At 42.7% G+C, this 15,299-nt stretch overlaps 1 protein-coding gene across 2 annotated transcripts in view; it reads right to left on the bottom strand.

The window, feature by feature from the left end:
- Positions 1 to 15,299, bottom strand: part of RCC1L (RCC1 like) — a 35,769-nt gene that overhangs the window by 19,048 nt on the left and 1,422 nt on the right. For both annotated transcript variants that reach the window (XM_082670485.1, XM_082670484.1), the window contains exons 2-6: positions 6,145 to 6,274; positions 3,882 to 4,010; positions 2,963 to 3,029; positions 2,368 to 2,419; positions 581 to 665 (exon numbers count right to left, since the gene is read on the bottom strand). In XM_082670485.1, the coding sequence (XP_082526611.1) occupies positions 581 to 665; positions 2,368 to 2,419; positions 2,963 to 3,029; positions 3,882 to 4,010; positions 6,145 to 6,274 (463 nt within the window). The remainder of the gene's footprint in view (positions 1 to 580; positions 666 to 2,367; positions 2,420 to 2,962; positions 3,030 to 3,881; positions 4,011 to 6,144; positions 6,275 to 15,299) is intronic.

Genomic DNA, 15,299 nt, shown 5'->3' with positions numbered 1-15,299 from the left:
CTTATGGTACATTAGTTTGATGCTGTACCATACAAATATTAAAAATTGCAACTGAAAATTATACTAACATGTAAAAATGTTTCATGTAAATTTAATGATAAAACAAGCATATAAAATCACACCTCTGCTATGATTACCATAAAAGATGTTCACATATGAACAAGGACTTGGGAGAAAACATGAGTCAAGGAACAAAGATGATGTGATGAGGTAGCAGGGTTATAGAGGATTTACACAAGATTTAAATCTTAAATTTAAGGTCCTCCCTTCAGACAAATATCAAACACAGAAAAATAAAATATACAAGGATGATAAAGCTTATCCCTCATTCCTCCTCCCTTAATCACATTCTTCTCAAATGAGTTAAAATCGAGCTCCCTTTAGGTGGCATTTGTCTCTTAAAAGACTCAGACTTGTTGCGGGACTCTCCAATCCTCTATCCGATCAGGGGAGCCAGTGAGGGGGACAGGAGGGGACACAACAGAACAGCATTCCCAGGAAGTGACAGGAGAGGGAAGAGTCAGATGAAGGCAGCGGCACCATCCCACAGGGAGGGGGGCGGGGGTGGGAGGGACGCTACCTGTTTGCCCATCCGCGCCCCATCCACAAGAATACACTTCTCCTTTATCCGTCAGGAACAGACTATGGTCCTGACCGCAGGCGACCTATCACACAAACAGAGGTGAGGTTGGTGAGAAGGAATCCTTAGAAGCCGGTGTCCTGATCCAAGTGCCCAAAGCCGGGCACCACTCCCCACGGCTCCTGAGTGCCAAGGGGGCTGGGCTGGTAAGCTGTCCCGCTCTGCTCCGTATCTGACTCTTTCTCATTCCAGCACAGCCCAGCTTGTGTCTCCTACTCCCCTGAAACTGCTCTTGCTAATAAAAAAAGAACAGTGCCAGGTGTCCTAAGGAGCGAAGCCAGGAGCTCCCCACCCTCCTCCCTCCTCCATAAGCCTCTCTCCCACACCCCCCAACAGTGTCCCGTCTTTGTCACTAGCTCAGTCTCCACTTCGGACCCTACAGGGCTGGAATCCTCCTCTGAGGTCTGCCCTTCTCGCTCTGCGCGCTTCCTGGGAGATGGCACCCACCCCCACGGCTTCTGCTGCCACCGCCACGTGGTCATCTCCAGTCTCAACCACTCTGCTGAGTCCCAGACCTATTCTGCTAACTGCCTAATGAAAAGCACCATTTAGCAAACATTCCTTACGCCAGGCACTGTGCTAAGTCAATGACCAAGGCCACCCAGTAAGAAACCGAATCTCAGAGAAGTTTGGTAACTTGCCCCAAGTCACCGAGTTAACATGTGGACAAGCAGGGACTTGAACCCGCATCAAGGTGGCTCTGAAGCCTGGGCAAGATGCACACTCCACTCCACCGTCACCTTGGAAACAAGTTCCCTCTCCACCTGCTCCTCACCTCCCCTGCTCCGGGACTCTGCCACCTGGGCCAAGAACGTCAGCGCCACCCATCTGCCTGTGGAGTCACACTTGGCTCCTTCTAGCTCCCTCCCCGCCCATCTAATCAAGCCTCGAATCTGGTCAATTCTCCTTACGTCTCCTCACCTGTCCCTTCTCCCCACAGCTTCCCACCTGGACTTCACCTCCTCCCTCAACTTTATTCCATGGCCAAAGTTATCTTCTTAAACAGATCGTGACTTGGCTGTCACTCACCCTGCTCAGAACCTCCGGCAGCCCCTGACCACCAAGAGGACGAAGTCTAAACTCCTTAATGAGGTGTACAAGACCCTGCATCATCCCCTCAACCCGTCTTCCAGCCGATTCCACCCCGCCCCACCGCAGGCAGGCACACCACACTCCAGCCACACTGCATGCTCTCGGCACCATCGAGCCTTCAGGCTGCTCCTTCTGCCGTAACACCTCTCCTACCACCCACCCCGGCCCAGCTGGTCAGTTCCTCGGCTACCTCCTCCATGACGCTGTCTCTCCTTCCAGTCCACGCCTGGTAGACGTAACTATTCTCCTTCTGGTGCTTTCATAAGTGCTTTCGGTAGACACTCATTTACATATTTAAGCATTTAAGTATCTACCATATGCCAGGCACTGTACCCAAGCATGGGTACAAGATAAAGCAGCCTGGGACACACACAGCCTTAATATACTCTGAAACAGCTAGTTTTTATAACCTGCCTCCCCCACTAGAGTGTTACCGCCCTCCCCAATTTTTACTAAACTTTGTATCCCCACAAGCTAGCGTAAATCCTGGCCTATAGTAGGCAGGCAATATTTACTAAAATAATTTATTAATTCAGAAAATCCCCCTAACAATTTGCCATCACCTCACCCAACTTCCACCCTTTCAAAATCACCCCCCGGGGTGGGACCAGTGGTTCTCAGCCCACGTCTCTTACCTGGACCACCTGTCCATCGAAGTCCTGCATCCTATGGACTTTGTGACTTTCACTACAGCCAGGAGCAATTTGGGGAGAACCAAAAGATACGGTCATGATAAGCACTGTGCGATTCTGGCCCCTCCCGTCACCCCAACTAGCAGCCTCCCCACACACATAGCAACGTTAGGGAAACTCTCAAGGTCAAATATAAGGCAGCGGTAGGTCTGGGCATGAAAGGAAAATGAAACAAAATCCTTTGGTGATTTTAATATGCTGCAGATTTCTGACTGGTGTTTAGACCTACCAGCATAATGTGAGGAACTAGAGGGAAATTTTTTTAAAGACTAGAGGAATTTTTAAGTTAATCAATTTGGTGAAAATAACAAACAAAATCAAAGAAGTTCCACGCATCACAGTCAACGCTCACACGCCCTCCCTCCCACCTGCACCGGAAAGATACTCTCCACAGCCTTCCAGTGAGTTCTCACTGCTCCTCTCCAGCATGAGGAACCTCGAGTTTCACTGCTCTGTGGGTCCATCACATCATAATCACTCAGGGGGTGTTTAATGCTTGACACAATTTGGGGAAGGGGTAGTCCTTTCGGGAACTCACCTGTAAACTTCATTTTCGACCACTTTTCTTCCACACTGCCCATAAGAATTGTTCCCCATGCTGAAGACTACAGGATAACACCGCCAATTAAATCAGCTCTGCAGGTTCATGGAACCCTCAAATGTCAGGACCGGAAGGGGGTCTCAAAAGTGGCACTATTCTGACCACTCACCCTAGCTGCCCCTTGGCTTCCTTCTCCAACATTCCCAGACTCTGCAGGCACCCCCCACAGGTGTGCTGGGGTCCAGGCTGGCCGCGAAGGCCTGGGCCACTGTTGCCGTGCCTTCCATCTCCCCGCCCGGGCCCTGGTTGCGCTTCTCAGGAATTCCACAGTGTGAGGCGAGCACACTCCATGGAAGGCCTCAGCAGCCCCCATTCCCTGTACCTGTCACTAGGCTGCCCTCAATGCCAAGCCCCCTCTTGAAAGAATTCCTAACACCACCTTTGCCTTTTCCTACAAAGCACACTTAGCCAAAAAAAATGAAATTTGAAAACGTTAATCAAGTTGACCTTCCCCTGGAAACAACCGCTCTTCTAGAGAGCGCCGGGGTGAGCCAGGAGCCTGGACCATGGAAGCCCCCCACCTGGAAGCAGTGTGAGCAAACAGGCTGCTTTCAGTACAAGGGAAAAAGCCGTCTACACACATGGTCGGCTTGGTGGCTCCATGGCTAAGGAGCAGGGGGCCAAAATAAGGCTGCCTGCTGTGCGCCATCACACTTATAAATACCTGAGATTTTCCAAGAACCACAGAGGGCAGAGAACACAGAAGAGTTAACAAGGGCTGCCCAACACAGCTCTCCTGAAACCATCCTACTGACTTGCTTGGGAAATGCCAACAGCTTCACTAACTAGATGTGGCTCAACTGAACGAGCCGCTTCAGGCCCAACAGCGGAAAAGCGGTCCCCACTCTCCCATCACCTCCTTCACTGTCTGTCAGAACCAGAGAGTGGGCTCTGCCGCAGGAGACTTGCAGCACCCGCGTCTCCTGAGGTCTGTCCAGTGGCAGTGGGACGGGCGAGGGCTCCAAAACATACTCATATCCCCTCACTGAAACGAAAAGGACAAGGTGCACATACATTACACTGCCTGAGAGACTACATTAGTGGCAGAGCTAAGACGAGAACTCCAGCCCCACTCCCAGCCCTTGGCCTCCATCACATGCTGGGTTATTGAAAAGCAGACTTATTAAAGAAATCTCTTCCCACGTCATTTAACACCTTCTGGATTTTTTTTCACACCCCCTGCAGTGGAAGGGCAGAGTCACCACCACTGGACCACCAGGAAAGTGCCACCTTCTGGATTTTTAAGGAAAGGAAAAGCATTTTCTTCCTGCAATACCCACTAGAATTTAGTAAAGTGAAGAAAAGCATATACGGTATGATACCACTTAGATTAAAAGGAAGTAAAAAGAATACATAGATGCATGTGCTTGCATATACATAAAATCTCTCTAGAAACTGTTGACACAGGTTGTCTTCAGGGAGAAGAACTGTGTGGCTGGGAGGACAGAGGTGGAAAGCAGACTTTTCTCCATATATTTAACTGCGTCTTTAGGATTCTGAGGTATGCAAGTATGTTATCTATTTTAAAAAGAAAATTCTAATATTTAAATAAGCAAGAAAGGGGGAAGTGTTTTAGAAGGCACTCTAAAGAACGTTATTGCTCTTCATAATCCTACTGGAGAAGCCAGAATGGTCTATATAGGGAATTCCTATGGTAGGTTTTAAACGACGAGCTTTGGAATATTTATAATGGAGGCTGGAGTTAATGAGAATAACTGCAAATACACTGGTTCTCAACCCACTCCCCACTAATGAGCCCTCTCTTTTCTCCTATGAACCTCATGTTTAAAAACATTCTGTCCTGGGGACTTCCCTGGCGTTCCAGTGGTTAAGACGCCGTGCTTCCACTGCAGGGGGCGCAGGTTCGACCCCTGGCTGGGGAACTAAGATCCCTCATGCAGCATGGCGCAGCCAAAAATTTTAAAAATTAAAAAAATGAAAATGAAAACATTTTGTCTACCAAATATATGGCCTTATTATTATAGTTGCCTGTTAGTATTTTTTTTTTTTTTGCGGTATGTGGGCCTCTCACTGTTGTGGCCTCTCCCGTTGCAGAGCACAGGCTCTGGACGCGCAGGCTCAGCAGCCATGGCTCACGGGCCCAGCAGCTCCGCGGCATGTGGGATCTTCCCGGACCGGGGCACGGACCCGCGTCCCCTGCATCGGCAGGCGGACTCTCAACCACTGCGCCACCAGGGAAGCCCCCACCTGTTAGTATTTTTAGTGACTGATATAATTTTCAAACAGAGCTTTTGATCAGCATGAAATAACAAATTTATCACAATAAGATGATGTAATTCTAAGCAAAACCAAAGACGCTGGACAATGCTGTTAGTGTATAGAGCCTTATTAGCTGCGAAAATACAGTACTTTAAAATACTAAAACGTTACATCTCCTTTTACTATCTTCACTGACCCCCTAAGGGCCTGGGAAGCAGTAAATACATAAATTTAAAGGGAATCTGAAGTGTTACAGCTCCTTTTTAAAATAAATAAATAAATAAGTAAATAAATAAATGGAATCTGGCTCCACATCCAACTACCAATTGACAGGAAATATAGAGGACAGAGGGTCACGTTAAACAGTACCACAGGGGTACATACAGCAAACTCCAGACTGGAAACTTCTACAGGATAATCAACATGATTTCTTCAATAAATAAATATCAAGGAGAAAAAGACTGACACAAACTCAAAAGTCTTTTAAAAGTCTTATCAACCAGGGCTTCCCTGGTTGTGCAGTGGTTAAGAATCTGCCTGCCGATGCAGGGGACACGGGTTCAGGCCCTGGTCCAGGAAGATCCCACATGTTGCAGAGCAACAAAGCCCGTGCGCCACAACTACTGAGCCTGCACTCCAGAGCCCGTAAGCCACAACTCCTGAAGCCCGGGCGCCTAGAGCCCGTGCTCTGCAACATGAGAAGCCACCGCAATGAGAAGCCCGCACAACACAACAAAGAGTAGCCCCCACTCACCGCAACTAGAGAAAGCCCACACACAGCAACGAAGACCCAATGCAGCCAAAAATAAATAAATAAAATAAATACATTAAAAAAAAAAATCAAAGGGTGCTTTTTCAGACCAGTCACAGCAGAGAGAAACCAAGGTGAGAACGCTCACTTTTATCTTTCCGGCTCCTGTGAAATCCAAGCTGAGAATCTTTGTTGAGTCCCATACCCCAAACTTTTGTAACATCCTTGGTTTTAGAGGACAGCAATGTGAATCCATAACCACAGGCAGCAGATGAAATCTGAAAAAAAATTCCCATAAAGCATTGACTGATTTGTGACATCAAGTTTTCCCAGCAATATATGGCAGGTTGTTTATCCATTCCAAGAACACACACTATTACTATAGCAACTAACATTTATTGGACGTTTACTATGTGTTAAGGGCTTGATATGTACTATTTCATTTAATCTTCACAATCACCCAATGGTCTAAGTATCAAATCATCCCCATTCACCAAGACACAGTCTCGCAGAGTAGTTAAGTTGAAAACTACCTTATTTTGAATCTTGGCAAGACCACAGGGTTTACAACTGGTAGACCCTTACCAGCTGTGTGACCTGAGATAGACTGCTTAACTTCTGTGTCTGTTTCCCTCTATTATAAAAGAGATAACAACAGTGTCTCTCTTATTGGGTAGCTGTGAGGACTAAATGAGTTAACATAGTTAAAACCCTTAAAGTAGGGACTTCCCTGGTGGTCCAGTGGCTAAGACTCAGTGTTCCCAATGCAGAGGGCCTGGGTTCGAGCCCTGGTCAGAGAACTAGATCCCACATGCCGCAAAGATCCCACACACTGCAGTGAAGATCCTGCGTGCCACAACTGAGACCCAGTGCAGCCAAATAGATAAATAAATAAATATTTTTTTTAAAAAAACCTTAAATAGTACCTGACTTAATGTAAGAGCTATATAAAGTATTTGTTATTAGTGGTGGTGGTAGCAGTAGTATTTCGTAGATAAGGAAATCAAGGCTCCTAGAAGATTAAGTAGCTTGCCTAATACAGTCTCACAGCTAGTAAGTGGAGGCTGTCTGATTGCAGAGTGCATGTTCTTAACCCTTATGCTACACTGTTATACTCTCAAACCACCACTGCCATGAAGAAGAATTAGTATTACAGCTACCGTGAATATAACACATTGCCAGGGCCAGTGTGTTTGCTGGGTGTTTTACCCACACTGTTATCAATCCCCACATTCACTGATCAGATGAGGAAACTGAGGCTTCAGTGGGGCTGGAAGCACACCAAAGGCAGCCTGGTTTTAGGGTCAACCCCCTTTCCATAATACCCAGAGTGGCCTGAGGCAGTCCTGCTTTACACCTGATGGCCCAAGGTTCACTCTCAAGCAAATGATGAGAAATTACACGGTCACCCTGATGATTCCCCACTGTCTCTTGATTGTTTACCGTTTACCAAAGGCCTATGTAGTCAGTCTCAGAGACATGGAAATCTAACCTAATCCTGATGAAAATGCCAGCTTTCCACTGATAATGAACAAACGTGAGGTTTTTCTTTTTTTTTTTAACTCCAGCATTTCTTGAAGAAAGCGAGCTAAATACTTCTTTTAAATTTGATGACTTGTTTAATCAAGTCATCCAAAAGTTATATATCCCTCCTTCTGTCTTGTGACATTTTCCCTCGTAACATTCACATGGAAGGTACATACATGTACACTTGTATTAGGAAACAAACAAACAAAAAAACCCTCAGTTCTCCGGCCTTCTGAAATGGCTCCACCTCCACAGAAATGACCCACTGGGGAGGGAGGAGCCAGCCCCTGACCACACAGCAGGAAACATAAAAAAGTGAGTCCAAAACTGATGCCCAGCACACTACGATTATTCTCATCTGTTTACTCAACATTCAACAAATATTTGGGAAGCACCTACTGTATTATTAAATCTAATATGTGAAAAGGCTTTGAACAATACCTGACACAGAGTCAGCATTAAGCAATGTTTTTTACAATAATATGCTAGAAGGGGACTTTCCAACTATGGTGGTGTGAAGAGGTTAGTGAATCTCTCCCCAAACAACAAGTATAAAACTGGAGAAAACTGCAAAAAACAAACCCACAACCATTTCAGGGCTCCGGAAGTCAATCAAAGACAAGTAAATGGAGAAGTTACTCATGAAGGGATGCTAGAACTACAGGCAAGAATATCAGGGCTTTGTAGACCTCTTGTCCTGGGCTGCTCCATCTACCGCAGCTCAGGCAGCACAGAAGGTAGAAAAGGGCAGAGCTGGCCATGAAAACCGTCAGCTTTGTTACCAGAAAGGACAAACTTAATTTGGGGTAGAGGGTGAAAAGTCATGCTCCACAGCAAACTCAGCAGGAAACAAAAAAGGAAGACCCACAACTCAGCGAGCCTGAGGTTGCAATCCTTACTAGGGTAAGAGGAGAGGCAGACCAGCCAGAAATTTAATGGGAAGATCCTAGAAATGAGAGAGCCATGGAAGGCTCTCCACACAAGCATGGTTGACTGGGAAACTGCACAAAGGAGCTCCCAGCGGAAAGAAAAGCTAAGGCAGACTTGAGATCAGGCTGAACTTTCAATGTGGTCCCCAAACCACACACAGAATCAAAAGTGAAGGAGAGAAACCTTATAAGCTCAAGGTGTTTGAGCACAGCCTCTGCCCAACTCACTGGCTGACCACAAAGGTATGCAAATAAGGGGCAACCCTGAAGAAGCCTGGCTTAAAAAAAAAAAAAAAAAAGGCAGTGCGGGGAGGGGAAGGGAGCTAGGATGGGGAACAAAACAAAAACCCCAAGCAAAGACACTGGTGTCACTGGCCATGCAGAGCAGAGGAGACTGACTCCCTAAAGTACAGAAAAGTTACCCCACCTCCAAAAAAAACAAAAACAAAGAACTCAAGGAAGATAATATCAGAATCCAAAGTTGTTATATCCAAGAGCCCAGTTTTCAATAAACAAGTACAAGACATGCAAAGAAAAAAGAAAGTGTGACCTATATTGAGGGAGGAAAGCAGCCAAGAGAAACTAAATGGACCAAGATGTTGGATTTGTGAACTATTGTTTGAACTATCATTCAAAGAATATTTTAAAATCATATTTAAAGAACTAAAGAAAAATATGACAACAATGGCCCAACAAATATGGAATTTGAATACAGAAATAAAAACATTAAAAGCCTAATTCTAGAGTTGTAAAGTATAATAACCAAATTTTAAAATTCACTATATAGGCTCAACAGCACATTTGAGATGGCAGAAGAAAGAATCAGTTAAGTTGAAAAAAATATCAATAGAAATTATTCATTCTGAAGAACAGGAAAAAAAAGAAACATTGGGAAAAAAAAGAACAGTGCCTCAGAGATCTGAAACATAACATCAAGTATATCAACACCTACATAACAAGAGTTCCAGAAGGGCAAGAGAGAAAGAAAGAAGCAGAAAAAAATACTCAAGTAATGGCAGAAAACTTACCAAATTTTATTAAAAAACCCATAAGTCTCACAGATTAAACTTGCTCAACAAATCACAGTTAAACTTTTGAAATACAAAGAGAAAATTTTGAAAGCATCAAAAGAAAATGGATTCATCAAGTACAAGGGAACAACAATAAGATTAACAGTTAACTTCTCATTAGAAACAATGGAGACCAGAGTAGAAGGACACACTCAAAGTGCTGAAGGACAAAAACTGTCAACCAAGAATTCTATATCCAGCAAAACTATCGTTTAAAAAAAATATGCAGATGAAATAAAGACATTCCCAAAGACTGAGAGAATTCACTGCTAGCAGACCTGCTTTAAGAAGTACTAAGAGGGCTTCCCTGGTGGCACAGTGGTTAAGAATCCATCTGCCTATGCAGGGAGCACGGGTTTCAGCGCTGGTCTGGGAAGATCCCACATGCCGCAGCGCAACTAAGACCGTGAGCCACAACTACTGAGCCCGTGTGCTATAACTACTGAGCCTGCGCTCTAGAGCCCGTGCTCCACAACAAGAGAAGCCACCTCAATGAGAAGCCCGTGCACCGCAACGAAGAGTAGCCCCCGCTCTCCGCAACTAGAGAAAGCCCACGCACAGCAACAAAGACCCAATACAGCCAAAGATAAATAAATAAAATAAATAAATTTTAAAAAAAAAACAGAAGTACTAAGAAATTCTTCTGGCTAAAAGGAAATGACAGCAGATGGTAACTAAAAGTCACAAGAAATGAAGAACATCAGTGGAAATAATTATAAAGATAAATATAAAACACTGCATAGGGCTTCCCTGGTGGCGCAGTGGTTGAGAGTCTGCCTGCCAATGCAGGGGACACGGGTTCGTGCCCTGGTCCAGGAAGATCCCACATGCCGCGGAGCGCCTGGGCCCGTGAGCCATGGCCACTGAGCCTGCGCATCCAGAGCCTGTGCTCCGCAACGGGAGAGGCCACAACAGTGAGAGGCCCGCGTACCGCAAAAAAAAGACAAAAGAAAACTGCATAAAATAATAATTATAAAATTGTATTGTTGGGCTTAAAATGTATAAAGGTGTAATATATATCACAATAACCACACAAAGGAGAGAAGAGGAAATGGGGCTATGTTGCAACAAAGTTGCTACAGTCTTTCAGAATTAGGTCACTATTAACCTAAAATAGATTATGATAAATTATATATTATAATCCCAAAACCAACCACTAAAAAAACAAAAACTCAAAAAACATATTAAAACACCTGACAAAGGAATTTAAAGGGTCCAACAGAAAAATACCTATCTAACACAAAAGAAGGCAGCAAAGGAAAAATCGACAAACAAAAAAGACATACAAAAACAAATAGGGAAATGGCAGATGCAATCCAACCGTGTTAGTAATTACATTAAAAGGACATGGTGCTTCCCTGGTGGCGCAGTGGTTAAGAATCTGCCTGCCAATGCAGGGGACACGGGTTCGAGCCCTGGTCCGGGAAGATCCCACATGCCGTGGAGCAACTAAGCCCGTGCGCCACAACTACTGAGCCTGCGCTCTAGAGCCCACGAGGCACAACTACTGAAGCCCGTGCGCCTAGAGCCCGTGCTCCGCAACAAGAGAAGCCACCGCAATGAGAAGCCTGCGCACCGCAATGAAGAGTAGCCCCCACTCACTGCAACTAGAGAAAAGCCCGCACGCAGCAACAAAGACCCAACACAGCCAAAAATAAAAAATAAATTAATTAATTTTAAAAAAAGGACATGGATTGACAATCAAAAAATAGGCAGAAGCCCTAAACAGACATTTCTCCAAAGAAGACATACAGATGGCCAATGAGCACATGAAAAGATGCTCATCATCGCTAATTATTAGAGAAATGCAAATTTAAACTATTGATACAATGAGGTCACACTGGTCAGAATGGCTATCCTTAAAGAGTCTACAAATAATAAATGTTGGAGAGGGTGTGGAGAAAAGGGAACCCTCTTATACTGTTGGTGGGAATGTAAATTGGTGCAGCCATTATGGAAAACAGTATGAAGGTTCCTCAAAAAAAACTAAAAATAGAGTTGCCATATGATCCAGCAATCCCACTCCTGGGCATATACCTAGACAAAGCTATAATTTGAAAAGATACATGCACCCCTATGTTCACAGCAGCACTATTCACAATAGCCAAGACATGGAAACAACCTAAATGTCCATCAACAGATGGACAGATAAAGAAGATGTGGTAAATATACACAAAGGAATATTCTCAACTATAAAAAAGAGTGAAATGATGCCATTTGCAGCAACATGGATGGACCTTGAGATTATCATACTAAGTAAAGTAAGTCAGAAAGAGAAAGACAAATACCATATGATATCACTTATATATGAACTCTAAAATATGACACAAATGAACTTATCTAGGAAAAAGAAACAGACTCACAGACATAGAGAACAGATTTGTTGTTGCCAGTTGGGGGGTTGGGGAGGGAAGGATTGGGAGTTTAGGATTAGTAAATGCAAACTAGTATATACAGGATGAATAAACAACAAGGTCCTACTGTATAGCACAAGGAACTATCTTGAATATCCTGTGATAAACCATAATGGAAAAAAATATGAAGAAGAATATAGGGGCTTCCCTGGTGGCACAGTGGTTAAGAATCCGCCTGCCCATGCTGGGGACATGGGTTCGAGCCCTGGTCCAGGAAGATCCCACATGCCACGAAGCAACTAAGCCCATGCGCCACAACTACTGAGCCTGCGCTCTGTAGCCTGCGAGCCAAAACTACTGAAGCCCGCGGGCCTAGAACCCGTGCTCCAAACAAGAGAAGCCATCGCAGTGAGAAGCCCACGCACCGGGACGAAGAGCTGCCCCTGCTTGACACTAGAGAAAGCCTGCACGCAGCAATGAAGACAAACAACACAGCCAAAAATAAACAAAATAAATTTATTTTTTTTAAAAGGATATATATGTATAACTGAGCCACTTTGTGCTGTACAGCAGTAATTAACACAACATTGTAAATCTACTATACTTCAATTTAAAAAAAAAGGACATGGATTTAGGGACAGCAGTGAAAATGGTGGAGCAATAAGAACACTGACTAACATTCTCAGAAACAATTCTTTCAGAACTCTGGAAATTAACCAAGGACTTAAAGCAATCTGGGGAATGTTTACTTAAGAAAAGCAGCTGAATCTCAGAACAGCAAGCTTTGCAGCATTTTAACTTGACCTATTCCCATCCACCTCTTCTCAGCTCCTGAAAACCAACAGCTCACAATTATAGTGAAAACCAGCAGTCTGGAAGCCATTGGAGGAGGCAAAATGGGATTGGAGAAATTTCAAAGCCCCATTCCCAGGGAATTCTCATTTGATCTATCTAGTGGTTCCCTGTAAGACCCCAAGCACAATGCTCTATTTTTCTGATCTGACCCAGATATCATCCAGGGTAAACAGCCTTTTCCCCAGGGATGTTTGTTGAAAACTGTCAGAGACCAATGGTGAATACTGCAGCTGCCTAGATACTGGTGGCTAACAGCTGGAGCAAACAACAGGTTAACCAAGAAGCTATCAACCAACTTGACCTTGACATCTATAGAACACTCCACCCAAACAACAGAATACACATACTTTTCAAACACACATGGAACATTCTCCAGGAGAGACCATATGCTAGGCTATAAAACAAAGTCACAATACATTTAAAAGGACTGAAATTAAAGTATGTTCTGTAACCACAACAGAATTAAATTGGCTATCAATGAAAAAAGAAATTAGGGAAAACATAAATATTTGGAAATTAAACACTTCCAAATAACTCGTGGGTCAAAGAAGTAATCACATAGGAAATCGAAAAATAAGGTGAATAAAGGTCAAAATACAACATAACAGAATTTATGGGCTGCAGCTAAACAGTGTTTAAAGAAAAAATTATAGCTATAAACACCTACATTACAAAAGAAGAAAGACCTCAACAATAGCCTAACCTTCCAGCAAAAGAAACTAGAAAAGAAAAGCAAACTAAACCCAAAGCAAGCAGAGGAATAAAATTATAAAAATTCAACTGAAAATCAATGAAACAGAAAACAGGAAAACAATACCAAAAAATGAATTAAACTAAATGTTGGTTCTTTCAAAAGATTAACAAAGCTGACAAGTCTTTAGCTAGACTGACCAAGGTAAAAAGAGGAAATATAAATTACCAAAATCAGCAGTGAAAGAGGGGGTCACCAACCTGCCAACCCTACAGAAACTTAGATCATAAGCGAATACTATCAACAACTTATGCCAAAGAATTAGATAACTGGCACAAAACAAATTCTCAGAAAGACACAAAGTACCAACGCTGACTCAAGAAGAAATAAAAAATTTAATATACCTGTAACAAGTTTTTAAATATTGAATTAGTAATAAAAAAAAAAACTTTTCCTATAAAGAAAAGCCCAGGTCCAGATGACTTACTTCATTGGCGACCTCTACCAAACATTAAAACAAGAAATAATACCAATTCTTTACAAACCTTTCCAGAAACTCATTTTATGAGGCCAGTAATACCCTGATACCATAAGCAGACAAGGAGGACATCACAAGAAAAAAACAACAAAAAAGTTCTTAACAAAATATTAGCAACCAAATCCAGCAATGTACAAAAGGGATTATTCACCACAATCGAGTGGAATTTATCCTAGGAATGCAAGGCTGGTTTAATATCCAAAGATCAGTTAATGTAATGTATCCAATTAATAGAATAAAAGACAAAAAATACATGATCACAGAAACAGACATAGAAAAATTGTTCGACAAAAATCTAATCCCTAGTCATGATTTTTTTTAAAAAGAAAAAGAAAAGAAAAACTCTGAACAAAACAGGACAAAAAGGGAACTTCCTCAACTTGACAAAAGGTATCTATGAAAAACTTATAGCTAATGTCATAATTATAAATGAAAGACTAAATACTATCTCCCTAATATCAGGAACAGGCAAGGATGTCACTTCAATCCACTGCTACACTGAAGGTTCTATCCAATGCAGTCAGGCAAGAAAAAGAAATCAAAAGTTTCAAATTGGAAATGAAGATGTAAAACTGTCTTTATTCAGACAACCAGACAATATGATCCTGTATGTATAAAACCCTAAGGAACACACGAAAATCTATATAACTAATAAGCAAGGTCAGTAAAGTCACAAAACATTAAGTCAATATACAAAAACCAATTGTATTGCTATGTAAAAGCAATTAACACTCTAAAAATGAACTTAAGAATACAATTCTATTCAAAAGAACATCAAAAAGAAAAAAACACTTAGGAATAAATTTAACAAAAGACGTGCAAGACTTGTATACTGAAAACTACAAAAACATAGTTGAAAGAAATTAAATTCCCAAGTAAATGGGGAGACATTTCATGTTTATAGATTGAAAGACTCAAAATTACTTAGATGGCATTTGTGCCCAAATTGATCTACAGATTCAGTGTAATCATTACCAAAATCCCAGCAGGTAGTTTGCAGAAATTGACAAGCTAATACTAAAATTTGTATGGAAAAGCAAAAGACCCTGAAGAGCCAAAACTTAACATCTCCCAATTTAAAAACCAATTATAAAGCTACAGTAATCAAGAGGATAAACATATAGATCAATGGAACAGAACTGAGAGTTCAGAAATAAAGCCTTACATTTACCATCAACCGATTTTCACAAAGGTGCCAAGACTATTCAATAAAAAAAGAATAGTGTTTTCAACTAGTGACAGGACAATTGGATAGCCACATCCAAAAAACCCCTTACCCCACACCATACACAAAAATCAATTCAAATGACTGTCTCACAGACATAAATATGAGAACTCA

The sequence above is a fragment of the Grampus griseus genome (genome assembly GCF_964374135.1).
Source record: "Grampus griseus genome assembly, chromosome: 14".
Taxonomy (NCBI): Eukaryota; Metazoa; Chordata; class Mammalia; order Artiodactyla; family Delphinidae; genus Grampus; species Grampus griseus.
Note: the sequence above shows the minus strand (reverse complement) of the source record. Positions and strands in the feature narration are given on the sequence as shown.